Below are 23,021 nucleotides of genomic sequence, written 5' to 3'. Positions count from 1 at the left end.
ATAAGCTTATTACTTAATTGGAAACATCAGCAAGTAAAAAGGAGAATACAATAGGCTGAAGTCAGCAATATCTTATTTGAAAATGGAAAGCAAATAAGTTTTCAACTTATCAAATGATGAAGATCATTAATACTGCCAAATGTGAATACAATCATGGGCTGAGATAGAATATAATATATACATAAGCCTGAAGCACTGAAACTGGGAAGGAAAGAAGTACTAAATAAAGGATACAAAGGATACATAGTGAATGATACATCTTACTACAAACAAATAATTGAAAATTTGTGAAGGAACTACAGATCCTTTGTTCTCCCAGTTCTCTGCTATAGGTAAGAGAAAAATACAGACTATAAAATTACAGCACAACTGGCTGATAGTTGACCACTCTTAAGACACAAGTTGCTAACAATAGGCTTTTAAGTAGCTAGAGAATTAAAAATGAGAGACCTACATTGGTTGTTTTTGATGATGAGCAAGTCACATTCAGCCAGTGTAATCTGTTTTTTTTCCTAACATTATAAACAACATTGAAAAAAGTGGAAATGTTTTGACTTTATTAAAGCATATAATTAAAAATCTTATAGGGCATTATAGGGCACAGCAAACTGTGATTACCAAACAAAAACAAACCAAAATAGACAATTTTCTCTATACTCCATATCCGAGAACAATTTCAGTTCCTTATCATCCACCTAATGTCATACTGTCCATTTTAGAAAATATTCTTACTTATCTCTGGCCTCTCTGTTAAAAGGGGCGAAGAAGGCTTGGAGTATATTGGTAACATCTGCAGTGCAGAACTGTACTGAGAGGTGTACATTGAATACAATCCAGTTGCTGTGTCAGGCTTTTCTGTTTAGATCCATAGGAAGAGTTATTCCAAGATCAGAGGTTCCAACCACTAAATATAGCAGAAGTGAGAAAACTGCATGCTACTGGATCATACAACTGAGAGGTTATTCTGAATGACAGGCTCCAGAAAAGACCCTGTTGTTTTCTGTAATCAGAATCAGGATTGCATTCTCATTTCTGCTTCTCAATATTTGGCTCCTTTTGAAAAGTCAGTGTTTTTTTCATAAACAGTTAAGCAGCAAAATGAACAAAAGCTACTGCTCCCACTCATTTAAGTCTTCCAGGCAAGTTCTGAATTCAAATATCAGTTCTCTCATGGTTCCTTTTTGGCTTACATATTTTCCTTTTTTTTTTTTTTTTTTTTTTTTTTTTTTTTCAGGAAAGGAAACTTTTAAATTGGATCATAAAAAACAGAAATCAGCATTCTTAATGTCTCTCAGTGTTGCAATAGTCTCAATAGTCTTCGTATCTGGGAATTTATTGGCAAGCCTTACGGTGCAAATCTCAGTGTATTCTGACCAGGATACATTATAGTTCCCTAATATGGTAGCAGGTCACAGAAAAAACATAATTATTCTCTCTTTATAGACTGGGGAAAAAATAACAAAACAACAAAAAAACACCAGATCCTGGAGTCTTTCATAAATGCTTGAAGGTGTAATGGAAGCAAAATAAGATGTTTGTTACAATGTTCTACTAATGGAAGAAGAAAATTACTGCACTACAGCTGTCAGAAAAATGAATCAAGTGGCTAAGCAAGAGCTCTCTAGACATACTAAGTCAGTAACTTCATCCTGTGCCTTTGTAGAGAGCAAGCAAAATTTAAGCATTCCTGACTGTTTTTCCCATTTCCAGTGCAGAAGGGACACTAGAAATTCTGCTGCTATGGATTTTTCCCTCAAATTTCCAAATCATTTAAGTCTGTAATGGTTAGAGCCTCCCCTTGAAGTCTTATTGCAGAAATTCACCACCACACTAACTTATAACAAACAAATATCCAGTTTTTGCAGCTGCATTCAACAGTGGAACAATACAAAGTGACAGTTCACAAAAACTAACTATCATGTGTTTCCTTGCAGTTTGGCTGAAAAAAGCTGGGCTGTTGTATCTTGATCATTTGTAAGTGAATGCATGCTTCTTACCTGATTAGTATACAGCACTGCCTTGATAACACTGCTATCTGCCATGGAGTACTGAAATTGAAAATGGCAGCTTTTGCTGGAGCAATGACACATGGAGCTGTTTAGATAAGCACTTCTGTATAACGCATTGTCATTAGCTTCTAGACACACCAAATGGCCTAAAAATCAAACAAACAAAAAACAACAAGAAAATGCTTTTTCACAAAAACAGATCTTGTCCTTCTCAGCCTTTGAAAATAAGGATTGCTTTACTGCAGCTAAACCATTGCCCCATTCCTCTTACAGCGTAATCTGATTGTCATGCTGATGATGTGACTTGGATGTTACCTAAGCATTACCTATTAAAAAGATAGATACATATCTGCGTTTTCCCCAGAAACCAAGAATGGCATCAGTTGACAGTATCTTAAACTTGTCACTTTGTGCACTAAAAGCTGTAAGCAGCCGCACTTTGATACCTACTCTCAAATGTATTTGGAAACACGGTTTTCTTCCTTTCTGTTGCATTTCCCAGGAATCATCTTTTACAGTAATACTTCTGTGCAATTTTCAAAATAAGGGGAAAAGTGTTCTTCTTCCTCACTGCTATAGGAGGCAATAGCATCTTCACCATACGTAATTAAGGTCTTTAGTTCTCAGCCAGAATTTCTGCAACGAAGTGCTGAGAGCTTATTGTCTTTCCCTCTGAAGCAGGAAAGCAATTTGTGCTCTTCTTGACCTATTGCCCTTTATAAAAGCATTCCTACAGAGATCTAAAAGAGTACTCCATCCCTTCAACAACGTCTTTTATCTGTCAGAAATAAAAGGGCTAAATGCTTTATCAAATATAGCAGATCTTTTTCCTCCTCTCTCACGAGTCACTGAATATTTTGCTATCTTCTAAAGCAGCTGTTATAATAAACACTGATTAAAGGTCTTGAATTTGAAGTTTCTATATTCATGTGTCTGAATGCAAGTTATCTCAGATGCAGATGTTACCAAAGTTATTTCAGGCTGAAGGGAGAAACTGTCATTTCACAAGGAAAAACTTTTTATAAGAGGCCTCATTATTTTCCTTTTGTTGTCAGCTTACTCTTCATGTTATGCAGCCTTTCAGACCAAAATACAGGCTTGCAATCTCATTGGATAATACCTTACTACTGCTGTAGCTCGTAATTTGCAGCCACAACAGTTAAACACGATAGAAAGAAAATATTACAAATATAACCTATTCTATTTGAAAAGACCAATAAATGCATCAAAGAGCTTCTAGCTGTTTGGCTAGATTTATCTGACTTGTAATCTATGCTGTTAATTTCTAGAGTAACAAGCGAGCCTTCAGATATAAATTAGTCAAATAACGGGAGCTCTTCCTCTCTAGCAAGTTCTCTTCCATTGCAGGGCAGCTCTCTCTGAATGACTTCCTTGTAAATTTCCCACTCGACCACTCTGGCTGAAGAAGATTCAAATCTTTGATGAAAATCAGAAACAAAAGCTTAGTCAAGTTCTATTTGCATTGCAAGTTTGAGAAATCAAGCATGATATTTTTGCTGTTTGCATACCATTTGTCTAGTTTTTAGGATTTTATTTAATATCTCACCTTTTTTTGTGCATCTAAAAATCTGCATGAGTTCAAATGATTACTATATTGAGAGATACGCTGTCATAGTTCAGATTTTTCAATACATTCCAAAGTTAATGAAGAGTTAACTGTGTTGACACTTATTTGTTCTCCCATTTTATTTTTTCCTTTACGATAGATATCAAAGGACAGAGAACTTCTCCAACCTATTCTCTGTGTTATGTGTTCAGCCTTCTCTGTACAATATTTATACAATACACTCAAGGACCTATACAATAGACACTTCAAAATGCGTTCTGCTTCAACAGAGGTCGTTTGTACCTTAGTCCTGAAAAAGCTACTTACATAATTTTGGTGTAATTTCTGTTAACAAAATATTGCCATAAAAGAGACACCCGTACCAATTACTATCTCATAACAATACCAATTACTATCTCATAACAATACCAATTACTTCTTGTTAGATGTCCCTATGGAAATTTGAAAGATACTATGACTGATTTTTTTCTTCTCATATCAAACAATATTATGCGCTATTAGTTCCTCAAAACCACATACAAATTACACCATCACAAACAAATGTTACTTTGGCCCTCTAAAGACAGATTCTGTTGAAAAATGAAACGTTTGGCTGGTATGGCAATTCCATTTCATGTTACAACACACACATCTGTATCCATTAACCTTTCAAAAGACTTTTTACATAAATCTGTAGATAAGCACTCTAAAAACAAGCTTCAAAAGCAAGTTTCCTTATTTCCAAAAATTTCAACAATATTACTTCTGTTTTGTCTTTAAAATCATAATTCAAAATGATTTTTTTCTCTATTGTTCACTTGTAAAGTTTTAACATTAACTTCCTGATCACATGCTTAGAGTGGTACTACACTAGGAAAGCACTCGAGCCTCAAAACAAAACAAACAAACAACAACAACAAAAAAAAAAAAAACCAAAAACACACAAAACACACAAAACAAAAGCACCATGCCAGAACTTCAGTGAATTTAAATTCACCGAAGACCTGCTGTACAGATCGCATACTAAGAATTAAGTATAGAGTAAACCTATTATTAGTTTATACTGAAATTCTTGAACTAAAATCTCCTAAAACTTACTAGCACACATGTTCACAGCATCCTTACTAAATAGTTGAAGTACATAATTACTTGTCATGCTTATGCTCTATTTCCACACTGGGTTACCGCTTTTTCCCAAAAAGCACCAAATCGTCCATGACAGCTAGAAACTACACATTAACTTAAGGTTCTCACCTTTAGTGTCATTGCTGTGATCTTTCACAGAGGAACAGGAGGTAATCTTGTGCCCAGATTGCAGTTGTGCCCACCAAGCAGGCACAACTGGCTGATTTGAATTCCACTCGCACATGCCAAGCTCAAAGTTGGAAGTCTGTAGCACTAAGAGACAAAGGAAAGCAATCACTAAGCTTCTTAACTTATTATTTTTCAGGTTGTTTCTCAATGGAAACATATGCTTGTTAAACCGGAAATTTCTCTGCCTCTGGTTTCCTCAATTGTTCAGGCTATAGATGCGAGCTATTTAGTATTTCAGGCTGCTGTCTTTAGTAATACTATTTAAAAAATAAACACATTCCTTAAAAATGGATGATTTTTACAGAGCAGTGGACTGGTAGTGGTGTTAGCTGATCACTGCAACCTTGGTGAGTTCATTCCCACAAAAAGCATCGCCAGGAAATATCAAAAGTGATATGTCATTAAGAGAAATATTTATGTTCTTTCCTACATGATGCCATCATAAAATCACTTCAAACTGAGAATTTCAAATGACAACATTTCCATAATTCTTGCAACAAAAGACTGATATCTCAGTAATACAACCTGTCCAACTGATGCTATTACTCTGTCGTTTAGTCCATTTATTCTAATGTTGCATAAGAATATTCCCATTTCTTCAGCCAAGTGCATCAACTGTGAAGAGCTTGCTGGCAAATTATTTTGCATGGAAAAGGCAAAGTCCTACAATGACTCATATAAAAACTGATTTTGCCAAATTTCAACTCTTGCAGAGAGTTGCAAATAAACTCAAAGGGAGAGTTGAGTTCATTGTTAAACACTAATTATTGGATATATTTCAATTAATTCGGCATTTTAAAATTTATTTATAAATATTTTAGGATTTTTCCTTTGCAAATAATCTGTCTCTTGAAACAAAACTCTTATTTTCTAAAATGTGATAACAGTAATATTAACTTTTTGTTTTTAAACTTCCATCCCCACTATAATTCATTTTTATGACCTTGCACAAAGTTCTATGTTTTTATATTAAAGGTTATATCCTTACATGAACAGAATTAACTAAGCAGTTGTGTTTAGCTGGGATGATGCTGGTTGTAAAAACTCATCTTGGATTTCTTTTAAGAAGTTTAGAAGTAGTATGTATACAAAACTGCAGTTTTCCAGGAGAGATAAAAAGGCAAAAAAAAAAAAAAAAAAAAAAAAAAAAGAAAAAAGAAAAGAAAAGAAAAAAAGAAAAAAAGAAAAAAAGAAAAAAAATCATGCTAGTATTGCAGATAAGATATATAGTTTTCGCATTGCAAGGAGCATCAGGAGGACAACACAAATACCTCATTCTCCTTCATAGTATTTCAGTTTCATGCCTTCAGTGTCTTTGTTCTCGTGCCTGTGGCAAAATCAGTCCTAATAAAGGAGTTTTTTGTATATGCTTTGCCAGTATTCAAGAGGGATGTCTTAAGGGTAGTTGTAGATACATGGATAAGAATATAAAACCTTTGAAAGAAACATCTATTTGAGTTATAATTATAGGAGATCATGATAAATCTGTTCCAGAATGTAATTTTACTATTTTCTATTTGATAGCTAAAGTAGTAATTTTGTGTGATAATTGAAGCAATTTGACAACTGTTGGGAAGAAAATAAAACTATGATATTTTAAATTGCTATGTTCAAAATTGTTTGTATATACAAAAATCTCTTTTTCAAAACTGGACATGAGAATGTGAGAGTGCATTTTGGGGATAGAAGGGGAGAAAAAAAAAAAAAAAGACTTCAAAACATCATAAAATTACATTTGTTTTTACCATCAAAATTTGGATCAGGAAACTCCTAAAAACACAAAAGCATAAGCTGCTTTATTCACGACCCTAACAACACAGTGTCATGGTTTTGTAATTTTGCTATCAGTATTCCACATCATAACATAATGTAAAGCATGGATACTTCTATTGAATGTGCAGTCCACAGAAGAAGACTACATATCCCAGAGAACAACATGGATAGTGATAAGTCACGGAACCAGGACACTATATAATCTTGTTCCCAGGCTGGAATGTCCTTCTTCTTCTCTCAAACTTCTCGGAGAGTGGGAAGCGTTCCAGCCATGTCGCCTAGAGTTCACAGTAGGCCTCTCGGTTTTCGGGGACTCTCTCTCTCTGTTTCGTTCAATTTGTTAGCCTCAATTATATTATATTGTGTTATCTTGTATTTTGATATCATATTTAGTAAAATAAGTTTTTCCTCCTTAGATTGCCACTGTTTTTATCCCATTTCCCTTTTCCCCCTCCTTTCCGGGCCCCGGGGGCCCTACGGGGTGGCTTCCCCTGTCACGGGCATAGGTAAATCTAAGTAACCCATGACACACAGTCATACTAATAAATACATATGCACAATTCAGTTCACCTGTGTTTACTCTGGCATTGAAAATCTGGAAGATTTCATGGATTTTATCTACAAATTTAAAAGAAGACCAATTGTATAAAAACTTAACCAGATACAGAAAAAAGTTACTTCTAATTCAAGCTACCATTAACCTGACCTTTTATTTTAATTATTGGAAGATATTCCACAGTAAAATTACTCTTTCAGGGAGAAAATTAAGATTGTTTGACTTGTTCCTTAACTACTGTGAGCAACGTAGATTTCTCCTAATGACGTTCATTTCTAATGTTGGCACACAGGATAAGAATGGACTCTTATTGGACTAATTCTGAGTGCTGCAGTTTAATACGTGTACTTCACATTTCAATTGTTGTCATCTAAGGTAAGTTTAGCACATAGATTTATAGACACTATTGAGTATATGCTTATTTCTATTTTTAATGTGTTTTTTTCCTCTTTGAGACAGTATTTCATCTCTGTGACTGCTATGCTTTTCATTTCTCTTTGCTTATGGAAAGAAAGAAAATCAGCATATTTTTGTGGAGAGACTGATATCCACCCACTGAATTAATTGTGTACATTGTTAGATTCTGGCAATGCTTTTTTATTTACTTTCCTTTTTTAATATTTTCTTCAGAAATCCTCCAAGGAATAGAACAAAGCTGGGAGAATTCTACATCTGTCTTCTTTCCTTTTTTTTTCATTGGCAATTTCAAATTCAACTTTGTCTGAGTTTGCAGACAAGTATGCATATAGTTTTAAATTAGCATCCTTGCTCATTTAAGTACAACTGCTAGGAAACCTCCACAAAACAGAAAATCAAGATTTGCAACAACATGAAAACATTTATATGAATTTAGCTTCTGCAGCTGTTCATTTAAAAAAAAAAAAAAAAGTCAAAACATGGAAAGACTTACTTATACAACTGAGTCTAGTTAGCTCAAACTTCTTTTTTTCTGCAATAGAGATCTCCTTTGCACTCCTGAATCTTTACAGTAAGATCTGTGTCTTGGCCTTACTACAACCTGCTTCTGATTGCTCAGCACTCTAATACGTTAACCACATGCATCTATTTTCCCAGTCAGACCTCCAGAGAAATTTGTTTTAAACTACATTACAATAATAATAATAATAATAATAATAATAATAATAATAATAATAAAAATAAATTTTTTTTAAAAAATAGAAAAAGAAAACAATATATATTTCTGAAACGTAACTGGATATGTGTCCAACATGGTATTCATACCTCACATTAAATTTAACGACCAGACTCTCACAGTCTGTGCCATGTCTCAGAGGCAGGAAGCAAAAGGGAAGCTCTGAACCAGATCCATACTGAGCTGAGGCTGTGGCCTGGGTGCAACACTGCAATACTCTTCTGTAATATAGAACAGTAAGTAATCTAATTTTTGCTAGGATGGGTTGCATTCTTTTCCCATGAAACTGTGTTGGGTTAAAAAGCAAAAGACTAAATGTTTTGCCGAAGAATCTCAACATGCATGGATGGTTCAGCTGCAGAGCTGACCATCCTGACACTACAGCTCTTGGATGTAGCAGAGCAGAACAAAATAAACCCCCCTACAGCTGAGCAGCAGGACCTTTCACATTTTTAAAAATAAACACAAGTGCTTTGGGAATTTCCCTACACCCATCTCTGAGGCTTTTCCTGAGCTGTATGAAAATATCAGTTCTTTGGTCTGATTTTGGCCACAGATTCTTTCTGCCCAATGAGATAGTAATGTTCTCCTATGCTGGTATAGTGTAACATACTAGACATCTCAAGGTATTTATTGTCATTTTTTGTAACTCCGTTAAGATGCTATTTGACAGATGATTGTTTAGAGGAATGGAAATTAGTCACTAAAAAACACTGAGTTAAGAAAGTCTTTAAGTACCGTATGGCTCTCCCTCTTTTGTATTTCTCTTCTAATCAGAGCAAAAAGCAAAGAAAAATGAACAATTTCCTGAAAAATGAGTATGCTTACCAGATGCTAAAGAACATCCTTCACTGAAAGAAACATCGTCAATAGCAACTGTTTCATTTTGTCTCTGGTTCTCCACCATCCCACGGAATATAACCTGCAGAGTTTAACATGAAATCAACAAGAAATGATATTCACCAGTGCAACAGATGAAGGAGCAAAATCAAACAAATTTTACTAGAAAGATCTGAGAAGCACAGCAAAATATATTAAAATCTAAGCAGGGATCATAACACTTGGGAAATAGAAAGGACTGTACATTTTATCAAATGGTTCTTCCTTCAGAGAGTGGAAATATGAATGTTTTTCTGGTTGTTTTCAAAATTTGCCAGTGAACTGGAAACAAAGTCAGGGCAACAAATAACTTTTCAGTTTAGAAGCCTTTCATCAACCAGTTTTCAGCCAAAACAAACCTTGAAGAGTACCCAGAATGGAAAGCAAAATTCAACATTTATTCTGTTACAATATTACAATAGTGATGCTTTTCCTAAAAACATCTTCTATTGAAATGAAGCTACAAATATTACACATTTCTGTGTAAAAGGCGGATTTTAACTTACTGCATTGAAATAGGAGGGAACTGAGCAACCACACTACTTGGAAAGCGGCAAAGATCCATAGTATTAAATGTTAGGGGTAAGGAAATAACTGCAGAAACAGAAGTGAAACCCTAAGTCCTGAACCAATTCCCTTAATGAAACTTGTGAAAAAGAAATTTGGTCTGAGTGGAAGGGAGAAAAAAGTAGTTCAGGAGAGCAACTAAGAACCAAATCTGAAATTATAATCAAAATAATAAACATGACAACAAAATTCATATTCATAATAAGCTTAAAGCTTTTAATTATTTTGTTAGTTAGGAACAGGAAATAATTATATTTCTAATAGTTTCATGGCAGTGGGAATTTTTCATGTTGATGTAAAGAACAGGTATGATTACTAGTCATTTTATAAGAGCCTTTGACGTTTTTTATTTTTGCATAGCTTGAAACATTTCCTTGAAGAATGATGCAGACAGCCCTGCAGGGCTAAAGATCTCATAGAAGGAAAAGTTCAGAAGAACAAATAAACTGCATGACCAGCATCCTGCAAACTGTAACTGGAGGGGAAAGTTGCAAACAAAGAAAAACTCAGCCTTGTTCTATGGATCTGATGATGTGCCCAGCTACATTCCTTTAGTCAATTGTAATGATTACTGCAACAAATTTGACATCTGTCTCTTTAAATCTGGATGCGCCAGCTTGCTTTACAGAAGCCAAAACATAACAAGGTTTGCAATCTGCAATCTAGTTAGGATTTGATCCAGAAATTTAGAGGCAGGAAGATGATGTACTTTATTGAACATTCGCAAAGCCAGTCAATTTTCTAAACAATATGAAGAATGAAAAGTATAGAAAGAAACCCTTCCAGTACAATCTTGCATTGCTAAAAAACTGCTTACGTCAGATAGAGCTAAGTTTTCAACAGATAACAACACTGATTCTTGAGTTAGGTGCATGTATTTGTAACATACATCCTCAGCTGGAGTTGTGCAGACAAATATTGTTTCAAAACTCAAGTTCCTGGAGTTTTACCTCTGCAAGTCAAATAACTGTGTTATCTTATATTTTATAGGAACAAGGTTGTGCCGTTACACCTTCAGGTTTGTACACTAAGCAAATCATCGCAGCTTTAAGCAATATCATCATATGAATGTATTCTGTGATAAAGGCTCAGTTACCATAAAAAAATTATATATATAGCTACAACAATTAGTTCAGTGTTTGTCACCTGATGCATCTCTAGACAGCCAAAGCTATCAGTACAGAACACTGTTTCACAGAGAGTATACTTATAAATTAAACCTCAGCTTAACAATACAGTTAGGCTGAGCCTATAAGCATATTTTATTGAAGGTTAAGATCCCAAGATATCACTTCCATCAGCAGATATATAGTTTACAGTGCAATAGGATACTCTTATTTAAGATGCATGTACATTTTAAGTGAGGTATATCATCACCTTTTACACCAGAAAAGTGAGAACAAGCAGCATTTATTATACCAGCCTTGAGCTTCCAAATAACTGATCTTTCTTATATTTTGTGACACTGTTTCCCAATTACAGGATATTTATATTTGCCTTATTAGAAAAAAATGAATTTAGAAACCTACCTTTATGTTCAATTTACAGTCAACTCACGATACCAACCTCAAAATTTTCACTGCTATTGACTGTGATGGTTTTTGCTTTCCACTGGCTTTCCAGTTCTCCTGAATCGTGCCAAACGTTTTTAATAGTATCTTCAGAGTGCTTTTGAAGCTCCACTATCAATACTCCACTCTGACTGATCCAATACTGAAATGTAATCTAGCACAAAAAAAAAAAGAAGTTATAATTATTATACTGAAGTGCTATGACAAAAAGCCAAAATAAAGGACAATACATCAAAATACCTGGCAAACATGTTCTTCATCAGTTGGAAGCAAAACACTGGACCTTAAAGTTGCAGAAGACGATCTCATTTCAGAAGATAACGAAAGGAAATAAGCTATTAAAATAAATATATATGTAAATTTGGGGAACTATAACTGTAAAAGAAGAAAAGACACAATCAAGTATGAATTAGTAACTTAAAAGCCAAGTAGAACTTTGTGATAAAAAAGATTTATGGCATACTCATAGCCATTGTATGCTAAGCTTTTCCACATCTTGACATATTGTTTCTGGCTTAAGTTCCCAGTAAAGTGCAAAATTTTGAAACAAAACTAAGACTTAGTAAGCTGATCAAAGAACTTAACTAGTTGAATATTTTTCATATTTCATGCTTAAACAAAAAAAAACGATGTGATTTATAGCAGTTCAAGTCTTTAAGGAAGTAGAGAAAGAAAGACATGAGAGGATGTTATAGTGCTCCACTCTTCCAGGACTGTGGTATGCTTCTGGCTGTTCAGGAAATTTCCTTGCAGCAGAGAGGAGGTTCTGGTACCCCGATGCTTGGATCACAAATGAAGGAAGTGCCATTCTCAGAATCTACCATTATACTTGTGTTACAAAATAACTCCAAATTAAATCTTGCCTTACTTGAAAGGATAGCAGTTCATCAAGAGTAAGGGAAACATGGTTGTAACTATGCATCTTCCTAGCATGATTGTTTGAAATCTTCTAGCAGATCTTCATCAGTTTCAGAACATCAGATACCACTAGTCTAAATTTTGCTTTTCCACAATGTGAAGTTTTCAGATATGTTGAATTTTAAAGTTAAAGGATGCAAGGAGCAGCAAAAGGAGAGGGAGAAAGAGGAAAATCATTGACAAAATGCTACAAGTCCAGCTCGATGAGGAATTCCTTCCAGAGAAGCATACTGCACTTTTGCATTCCTTTTAGGTATTAGACTTCAAACAGCTACTCCATCAGTACTTTTGGAGCCTGTCAGCCACAAGGATACTCCTTCTACCTACAATAATTTGTGGATTGGTGGCTTAGCAAGGCTCTCTAACAGCAAAGTTACATCAGGTTTTCCACTTAGGACTTTTTTATTTTTCTTTTTTCTTCCCTAAAGATAAATATATATGAACTGAAAACAAACAAACAAACAAAAACAATCAGATTTCACCTACCACAGATACTAAGTCATAGATGGAGAAGAACTGGTAATCTTATGAAAATCTTTGAACAGCAAATTTGTATTCAAAGTCTACACAGATAAAAGGTTTTGATTCATAAAATTTTGGGGTTTTTTATTTATTTTTTTTTTTAGTGTTTGTCACTAAATTTTTCAGCTAAATTATCGATGAAAATAAAGAACCAAATAGGCAGGCAAAGCTAAAGAGAACCAGCTGAGTGCTACTAAATGGTTAAATTCTGCTAATTTGTGTGCAATTACTTATTGTGACAGACGGAACTCTTCCCTTCTATGCTCTGCTGTAGGACTTCATTGTAAATGTACAATATATTTTCTAGTCTTTAAGCAGGAACAAATATAAAACAGATTACACAGTCTGCTAAGTCTCTAGGAATGGGAAATTTTGAAAACTTGCTGGCCTTAAGTAGCTGCATAAGTTTCTTCTTCTCCACAAATTCTTTACAAGATACTGGATATAGGCAGGAATAGCTTCCAGGTCATTGCTGACTTCTGGTGCAACATACTACTAAGCACGCACAGACTCTAGAAATTTCAGCTAGACTAATATTGTTGCCTAGTTTATTTTGATTTCAGACAAGATTTTATTAGATTTGATTTTTTTTTATTAGCTTGATTTTATTTGTTTCTTGATTATAAGAAATTATATTATTCTGTCATTATGTTGCAAAACACTTGATTTTTAACTCATGCACTTAAAATAAAGTTTATTTTACTTTATGAAAATGTTTTGGTATTAACTGAGATTTTTCTGCTAACATCAGTTTAATCCAATATTTATTTTAAGTCTTATTTTCAAAATACCTAGTTAAAGATGTGCCTGTATGCTTTTAAGCAAAAGGATCATAAATGCATTTCACAGAATCACAGTTTGTTTAGTGCTCTGTCATCCTCATAGTAAAGCATCTCTTCCTCATGTTTTTATGGAACTTCTTGCGTAACAGTCTGTGCCTGTTGCCCTTTGTCCTGTTACTACACAACACTGAAAAGAGCCTGACCCTATTCACTTGGCTCGGTCACATTAGATATTAATAAACAAACAACTTTTCCAGCCATTCTCCTCTAAGTCTACAATTCACATTAACTGTTAAATGGAACTGTTAGTTCTTTAGTATCTTATGCAGTACATAGGTGGTAGCACTTGCTTGAGAACAGTAAAATTTCTACATCCCCAGATCATAACAATTTAAGAATGGGGTCTAAACACCTGTAGGCTTGCCAATCTTTCAGTGATAATTTAGTCTTCCGTAAGTTGTGTTGCTATATACTCTCTAGCATTTTATGCCTGCCATCCTGTGCATGTTCTGAGGACTCAAAACTACTACTGTGTCTTGAGAAGTTAGTGGGAGAGGATGGATAGGGAGAAAGAGACAAAAAAGGAAAAAAAGGAGAAGATAATTAATCAGTTTGGATAATAAGCCCACATCTTTTCTTTGATAATAGAGTGCTCCATCAAATTGTTAAACTCTTTCTTTGCTTTCTTACAAACAAGCTTTCTAACAGCTCAAAAAAGCAGGAATTGTAACTAAATTGTAACATTGTAACTAAAAATTTGGCTCAAGTCAATTTAAGTTAAAAAGAAATTTAAGTACTCCAGAAAAAAGAAGCCAGATTTTGAAAAGTAAGGTTAACCTGATAAAAGAACAAGCATAAGGGATATATATCTCTGGGGACAGGGACAGTTAAGTAGTCTGTTGAGGGACAATCTTTAAACAAAGTGAAAAATATAATAAATTTTAGAGAAGGTGGCTCAGGATTGGCTATGAAATCTTTTCCAAAATCACACTCTCTCAAAATATTTGAAACAACAACACAGGTCACAGATGACATATACACACGCTTTGGCATTCAAAAATCAAATGCAAATATATCTCAAGGCAAGGGGTTCAACTGTAATTTCTAAAATTTGTAAATGTAGTGACTAACATTATGACATTATATCTAGTAAGAGATAAGGATCATTCAGGCAGGTAAATGTGACGATTGATGTGATGATTGATTACTTATTCCTCCTGGACAACAAGAGCAGGAAACTATTTCTTTCCACCTTCCTCCCTTCAACTATTCCTTCACCCTCCCCATCCCCCCCACCAGAATTCTAGGCTACTCTGATTATAAGCACCTAGAAAGCTCTGGTGTCCAGGTTTTTGTTTTATCTCAGAAAGAAACACATCAGAAGCGAATAAACCTATCAAGAAAATAGTAACTTAAGCAAATAATACAGAACTAAGTAACTTGTAAAAGACCATGCTTCCTTCAGTGAAAGCAAGGATTCTTACTAGAGTTATTCCCATTGTGGTCAGAATATGGTGGTCCCACACCAGAGTTGCCATTTCTTCTAATCCATCCAGGATTTAAATTCACTACCTGAAGATGTTTGCAGAGGTCAGTTTCAAAATCACATTTTTCAAAGGAACCTAAATTGAAAGAAATTCAGAAGGGTAGATTTGTGGGAGTGCATCTGGATTTCATTCACCATGTGTCAAATATTTGTCAGCTTTTACCCACATGCAGAAGAGAAGGGCAAGGTAATGCTTTGCATTCTAAGTGGGATTCTGGTTAGATACCAGGAGTACCTTCATGCTGCCTCACAAGTTAGCTGCTCACACCAAACCCTTGACAATACTTTTGGTGTATTTCATATTATTATTACAGTTCACTAATCCTTTTAAATCACATTGCAACTTCATCTTCTAAAGTCATGCTATTATGTCCAACTTCATAGCTTTCATATGCACATCAACTTATGGCAATAGTTAATTAAGGAGGGGAAAAACAATATAATTCACAGAAGCATTCCAGAATCAAGTTAAGGTGCAGATTGTCTGTTTCGTCAACCAACATTTTATTGATGTTTTTATAATTCAGCTCTTGAAGTGGCTGAAGTACTTCAGTGATTATTTAAAAGCACAAATGCGGTTGAAATGTATCTATTTTAAATTACATGAAATGCACAAAATAACATTCAGTATTTTCTTAGGAATTCTCAAATAGGTAGAAAACATCAAGATGTACAAAACAGTAAGAGCATCTTTTTCAGTAAGAAAATCCTCAATCATTCATAATTGTTTTTTCAAGGGAATGTTTTCACAGAAAATCTAACTTGAAAATATTTGCTGAAAGACATATATGCCAAAATAAAATAAAATAAAATACGGGGGGGGGGGGAGATCAGAAGAAAGAAGTGGGCAGGATGTACAAAATATTTTTTCACAGAACTATCTGCAAATAAACATAAAATCAGTATGAGGAAAAATATCAAGTTGGCAGAAACAAGTTGTTACTTGAGGTTCTATTTCAGGTACATCTGCTTATAAAACTTCATTTGCAGATATTCTGAAAGCAAAATATTTTAAGCCTGTTTATAGTGAATATTTTTCATAAGATTTTAGAGGTTTAAATGAATTAATAAAAGAGACTGTAGGCTGTAGGGTTTATTTCACTTCTTTTCCAGTGCTGTGGCTAAACACAAACAAACCACATCTGGAGTCCTAAATAACTATAAAAATGCATAATCTGACATCCCATCTTTGCAATAATTCCAGTATAGAGACATCCTAAAATCTGTGCAGGGTACAGACAGAACAGCGGGTAACTATCTCAAACAGATGATCACGAAGCAGAAGTTTAAGTAGAATAATAACTTTGCAAAATTCCCAGATCAGAACAGTGTGTGGCAGATGGGCAAACATTCAAATTGACACCCTGATTTCTCTCTCCATGTTTGACAGCTAACTTCTGTCCCAGCACAACCCAGACCATTATCTGAGCAGCCACAGAGACCACAGCCCATTGCGCAGAGTTCCACAGCACATCCTCATCTCCCTGTTTCAAATGGAATGTGTTTTGGCATTTATTTCTTGCAATAGGATGCTATTCTTTTTTTAACTGATCTTTGGAGCAACCTTCTCTACTTGCATTTTAAGTGTTTATCTGTGGTGGTATTCACTGAAACATGGTTAAAAAGCCTGCAGGAAAATTAATGAGAGTATGCATATCTTGCTGCGTATTCTATTAGCATAATACAAGACGTGGCCCAGAGGAAGTGCTTTTTTCTCTAGAGAAACCAAAATCAAGCACAGTTAAGGTTTCAAGTTAATGTAGAAAAAACATAAAATATCCATGTCTTGTGGAAATGATATGCTTAACCTGAGACATGTCTATCATTGGGGAATTCAACAGGCATTTCAGACAGTGGCATTTAGAATGTTTTAGTGCAGCAAGATAAAGTTACAGAATTTACTGGTACACAGTATAGTGTTAGCTATTGTCTTATTTGCAGAGGAACTAAGAAGAAATATCCCAGAATCGATTTCGGACTTCTGTACCAAATATATACCTGGATTATATTTGGATAAATGAGAAGTGCATTTTCAAAGAAAAGTTCAAGGCATCTGGGCACACATATTAAGGAATCCAGATTTGATTTGCTACACTTTCTCCCAGATTACAGATGAATTCTCTTATTATTTACATATTCCAATTAACATGTGTGCGCAGGCAAACAAGTCCACCTGAAGATTTTAAAATTAAATTCCCCAAATCCAACAATCATAGTGGCGTCCTTTGCTGCTTTGTGAAGAGAACTTAAACAAGCTTTTAATAAAAATTAAAAGTTACAACAAATCCAAGCCCATCATAGAATCATTCCTTCCAGTCCAAATCAGTGATCTTCAGTGAACAGGACTATCTACTGCACTGCATGAAATAATTTTCAGAACAGTTTTTTTGCACTGTTCTGAAATATTAGATTTATGTTGCAAATTTACTCAGACTTTATTATCTGAATTCACTTTCATTGTTCAGATTCCCTAAAGGAAAAGAGCAACAACCATATTCATAATCTCTTGATGTTACAATGGTTAAGCTAGGACCATCCATTCATAAATTCAGGAAAATTTCTCCCTTTTTTCTCCTAGGAATAAAAAAAATATATCTTCTGAACATTTTAATTTACAATATTTGACAGTAGTTACAAGAATATTGTTTTTTATTAGGCCTTAACACAGACATAGTGTAAAAAAAAATCTGAATTTCAGCAAATAATTTTAACATAAACTAGGGTAGCAATATTTGTAAAATATCCTTTGAATTGTAAATGGATGAAGAGTCCCTCACTTTGCTATGTAACACCAGTATAAAGATTTACAAATGAGGTACAGCATATATACAGAAACAGAAGCAACAAAAATAAATCAAGGAAGAAACTGAGACAGAAGTAAAAGGAGAAGCAGAAAATAATTCTCAAATACTTTCTTATATGAAGAATTCCCCCCTAGTTCCCACTGCTACAACACTGTATTATAAAACTGTATCATGCTTACAGTTAAGCTCACTGAGGCTTACCTTGTCTCTCATCACTTCTGCTTCCACACTGGTTGGTGAAAACACACAACTCTCCAGCTGGAGCAGAAGAGCCATCACCATGTTGCCACTCCCTTCCTGCAGGTGAACAAATATCTGCCAGAGCAATACAATATAACACACACAAGCATATGGATTTGTTCATGGGCTACCCTATTATCCAAATTTTCACTCGAAAAGAATTACTTTCTACTGTCTAGTATTTGTTGAGAAGAATCTCTGAAAAAAAGTCAGTGTCCGCACACATCTCTCAGAATTCTTCAGAACGTCACTTTCCAAACCCACAGCTTAATGAAAAATGGCTTCCGTGAAGCAGCGACTTTCAACCCAGAGTGTCTTTGAATAATATTTAACTTAATTATAACATTGTTTTATGACTAAAAAATCTTGGTGCATGCTGTGCAAGTCTACTGTGTATCATTAACTTATTGACAGAATTTATTGCCTGATATCTTGCAAACATGAGATAAGAAAGTAACATGACCACACAGGAGAATTACTAAATAACCAGAATTTATAAAGAACTCTTTAGTCAGAGGGTTTTGGTAGATGCTCACAAAACATACAAGGAGCTCATGCATCAGATGTGGAAACACTGTGAAAAAATTAAGTGCTGATTTTGCATCATATGGATTGCAAGTGACTGGTACAGGGACAGAAAGATTTTTAAGGCCTGTAAACAAATGATGCCAATAATTTTAAGAGCTATTTATAACTTACTTGAGCTGCAACTGTAGACAGAGACTGTATTCAAAGTATCTGATTGTCAATGATAAAACTCACAATTTGCAAAAATGAACTAGCGATTGATAATATTTTCCAGGTGACTAAATCCCCATATTCTCTGGATGAATCGTAGTCTATGTTACTACTAGTGATGACTGATGTTTCCAGAAAAAAATATTAGAGATACCTAGTATGTAGAAAAATACAGATCATGGCCTGAAAAGGCAACTAGCCCATGAGAAAGGGCTTGCATTAGCTTGGGAACAGAAGTAAACTGCCTTTAGCTTCTGCATGAAGCTTGAAAAAAACTTGTTTGTGAAAAACTGCTCAATAGCAGTAAGCAAGTCTCCTTACTTCCTGTGAATGTCTTTGCTTATCCTGATATGTGATGCTTTACTGTCTCCTGCTGTTAAATATATGGCCATGGTATTAATGGGGTGCATGGATATCTTGCTGGCCAGCTGTGACTTGTTTCTGCTGGGAGAAATACCAGGGCAGAGATTCTACTGGCTGGCTGTGCGTGGCACTATAAGCACCTCATCATTAAACAGATGAATATTAATTTGCCTCTGCAGATGTTCTTTGGGATTGGTAAACCTTATGAAGAAGTGCTGGTACTTTTGTATTACAAATAAGGATAACATATATGAATTCTTATGAACTGTGAATGATATAATCATACAAACAACAACAGTCAGAATTCACTAGAGGTGCCATCCATTGCATGGTTCCACAGCTAGAGAAAACTACAGTACAAGCCCCAAACACATTACCCTCCCAACTCTCTGTACAAGTCTGTTTAGTAATAGACATCTTTCCTCACCCCATAATTTGGGTAATGACAAGTTCTGTAATTCTACAAATACAAGAAAAAATCTATACTTAGACACAGGAGTGCCTTTTCACTCAGTCAGGAAATGGATTTGCATTGTTTAAGCAGATTTGCAGTTCATTGTATGGTAAGCCCATCAGGCCTTACCCAGCAATAAGGTGCATTACAAAAGCATCCTTGCACAGAAGGATTCCACCAGTGTAAGAAAATGAAATTAATGCCCCATCTGAAGGTATCAGTTGAAGGTTACAGGAAGAGCCTAAACATCAGTTTGCCCTCAGCGGACACAGCACTGAGAAAACAGACAGCAGTGAAGAAATCACCAGTTTTCTTCTGGAGAAAGATAAAACAATATATTAGACTTCTCTAGGGACTGCCAACCAACTGTGGAGAACTGTGTAGATTCTCTTCAGTACTGACTTTATAACTGAAGGAAAAAAAGAAAAAGAAAAAAACTGCTCTCCCCTCTATTCAAACTCTGTACTTAAAATAAGGATTATTGCTCAATTTTGCTTCTGAATTTGTCCCTGAATGAAGTAAGTGATTTTGGAAGCTTTGCTTACAAATAAACTAGTTTAACAGTCTTTAAAGTCATATAAATGCCAAGAGTGATTTTGGGAAACATCCAAATATTCCATTTCATCATGAGCTTAAATCATGGGAATGCATTTCTACACACTGTTGTCACATATAGCAAGTAATTCCTTCTTCAAGTAGTAAATAATTCAAGATAGTGGTATGGGAAAGGATTCTTCTATTCGTCATCATAATCAAAACTTCATTGACACTCAGACAACCAGAAAGCAGAGGGCTAGAACCGAGCTCTCTCTGAGACTAAATCAGCTGTTCATCATCCAAGAGCCACACAGAGCTGATTGCTTGAAGAAACAGAAACCATAACTCCTTCTGCTCAAGTGGCACACTTAGAAATAAGAGCTTCCTGACATATTTTTATTTGTTTGTTTGACTCTATGTCAAACAAGCCTTTCAGCCATATCAGCTCAACCCTATATAAGCAGTGATTTTTGAGATTAATTTCTGACTGACATTGCTGCTAATGAGAATTCTGAGTTTTTCCTCTCCCATCATTTACTTCTGTTGGTTGCCAAAGACAGAATTAACATTCTAAGCTGCATTTTGAGTAACAAACAGTAAAAAGAATAATCTTCCAGTCATATATTGCATGTAAACCTTAGATATGTTAATCATACTATTATCTTCCTACAGCTAAACACCTTTAACAACTGTTTAAACCAGAAAATAAAGCTATAGGTTTGAAAATAAAGCTAAGGTTCATATACCTTCTGGATTTGCTTGCTCAGCTGTTTTGAACTTGATCTAACAATAAGGAGAACTGTAAACATGCATCTTTATGGATCACCTGCAGTGTTCACCATACCACAGCTTGGTAACCTTTCTGCTATTACTCATAGCTTGAAAAATATGGTTCAGTTTATCAGTGGTGTTCTTAACCATCATTTAAGGATAAGAATGTTGTTCAGATCTTGGCATCTAAAAAATTTATGCTATTTTATAAGAAGTGCAGTCAGCTTATTTGCCATTTTAACCAATTTCTGTTGCCAGACTGTGAGTTGTGCTGCCCTGCTACTTAACAAATGACTAATTACCTACTAACAAATTAGAGATAAGTTAAAAAAAAAAAAAAAGACTTATATTAATTAAGAAAATAGGCTTTTATCTAATATTTTAGGTTTATATTTTTGAGAATTTCTGTGCAGCCAAGAGATGGGGGAGCAATGGCTTACTGATGTTCAGTGGAAATTAATAGGAAGAGCAGATTAACTTAGTCTAATCTCTTTTGAGCAACAAGCAACAGTAGAGACAACCACACCTAATGAACATCACAGCATATACGTTAAGAGATATCCTACCTTTTCACACAATTCTGTAGTGACTGAAACTAAGTGTTGCTCTAATATGCAGAATTTGGTCCCGATGTTAATGTCTCATTTGCTAATCTCACTTTCCGTAACAAAATCCACTGGAAGTTATCAAGTCTCAAAAGCAGAAGAAAAATTAATTATATAAAATGTTTTCTTCCTGATATCTAATATTGTACTCCATGAAGAAAAATCAAAATGCTTGCAAGTTATTTGGTTTGAAAAGCGCTTCTTCATCAACCAGGGGATAGACTGAAATCCCAAGCAATTAACTAAATTAAAAAGCAAATTGCTGGTTATCTAAAGGTCAAGGAAAGAACTGTAAAGAACTACAACTGTACCTGGAACACAACTCAAGTATTATAGCATACTAATGCAAAATTTTATTTGAAGAAGTGCACAAATGCTGCAGTCCATTTAAGAACTCAAACAGTGAAGCTGAGACTACTAAATTCACTAGTCTCCAGGAATCACAGTTCAACGTAAGTCAATCATTATAAGTAGTAGATATTTTGATTTCTAAATAACCAAGAAATATATCTAATACTTTAACTGATAGCTATCAGTGTTTTCTGAAATTGAACCTTTGAAATGATTCAAATTTTCTTACCATAATAATTATCTCATGCTGTTGGAAGTTTGCTTTATGTAAGCCCTTATTAAGCTTGATTTGATAAGTAGTTCAACCACTATCAAGTGTCTATCAAGTGTCTTCTACTTAAGCAGAAGAAAATAAAAGCAGTAGTTCTTCATTCAATTTTTGTAGAGACAGTTACTGTCAACATGTGAAATAATGGAAATAATTTTTAAAAAAATACACTCATTTCACTATCAAAAAATATTAAATTGAATATAAAAATTAATTTTAATGGCAATACTATAATGTTATATGCTAACAGACTAGGAGTCATTAAAACAGCAACATATACATACAATTAGCATCTCATTTTTGTCCTATCATACTTTAATTTAACTTATTATCTTTTTTTTCTTTTTTTTTTAAATACAGGAAAAAAAGTTATCATCATGAAAACTACCAAAATCACATATCTGAAAGAATTCATGACTGATTAATCAAAAATCCATTTTGGGTGAATCTTCACAAAACTTTGTCATTCACATTAACTTACGACCTCTCTAGATTTTAATTATCAAATTGAAATGGAACTACTTCTACTAAATAGAACAACATCAAACAATCACAATAACTATAAATTGATCTGTTTTAAACAAGTATTGACAGGATTCTTGGCTTTGATGTGGAAGGTAATTACATACCATCTCCTTCCAATTAAATGGAACTAATTCAATAGTTAACTTCAAAGAGGACTGAGATATAAATACATTAGGCTAAAAAGGATTATGGGTAAGTTTCCTTACCA

At 34.4% G+C, this 23,021-nt stretch overlaps 1 protein-coding gene across 4 annotated transcripts in view; it reads right to left on the bottom strand.

The window, feature by feature from the left end:
- Nucleotides 1–18,459, bottom strand: part of MALRD1 (MAM and LDL receptor class A domain containing 1) — a 196,561-nt gene extending 178,102 nt beyond the window's left edge. For all 4 annotated transcript variants that reach the window (XM_015853499.3, XM_015853500.3, XM_085538687.1 and 1 more), the window contains exons 1-7: nt 18,163–18,459; nt 15,096–15,233; nt 11,630–11,724; nt 11,385–11,543; nt 9,201–9,294; nt 4,831–4,974; nt 1,998–2,155 (exon numbers count right to left, since the gene is read on the bottom strand). In XM_015853499.3, the coding sequence (XP_015708985.2) occupies nt 1,998–2,155; nt 4,831–4,974; nt 9,201–9,294; nt 11,385–11,543; nt 11,630–11,724; nt 15,096–15,233; nt 18,163–18,325 (951 nt within the window). In that variant the 5' untranslated portion in view covers nt 18,326–18,459. The remainder of the gene's footprint in view (nt 1–1,997; nt 2,156–4,830; nt 4,975–9,200; nt 9,295–11,384; nt 11,544–11,629; nt 11,725–15,095; nt 15,234–18,162) is intronic.
- Between the last annotated feature and the right edge of the window lie 4,562 nt (nt 18,460–23,021).

This window comes from Coturnix japonica, chromosome 2 (genome assembly GCF_054131305.1).
Source record: "Coturnix japonica strain WE chromosome 2, WE-NBRP24, whole genome shotgun sequence".
Lineage (NCBI taxonomy): Eukaryota > Metazoa > Chordata > Aves > Galliformes > Phasianidae > Coturnix > Coturnix japonica.
This window is presented reverse-complemented; position numbering and strand designations above follow the sequence as displayed.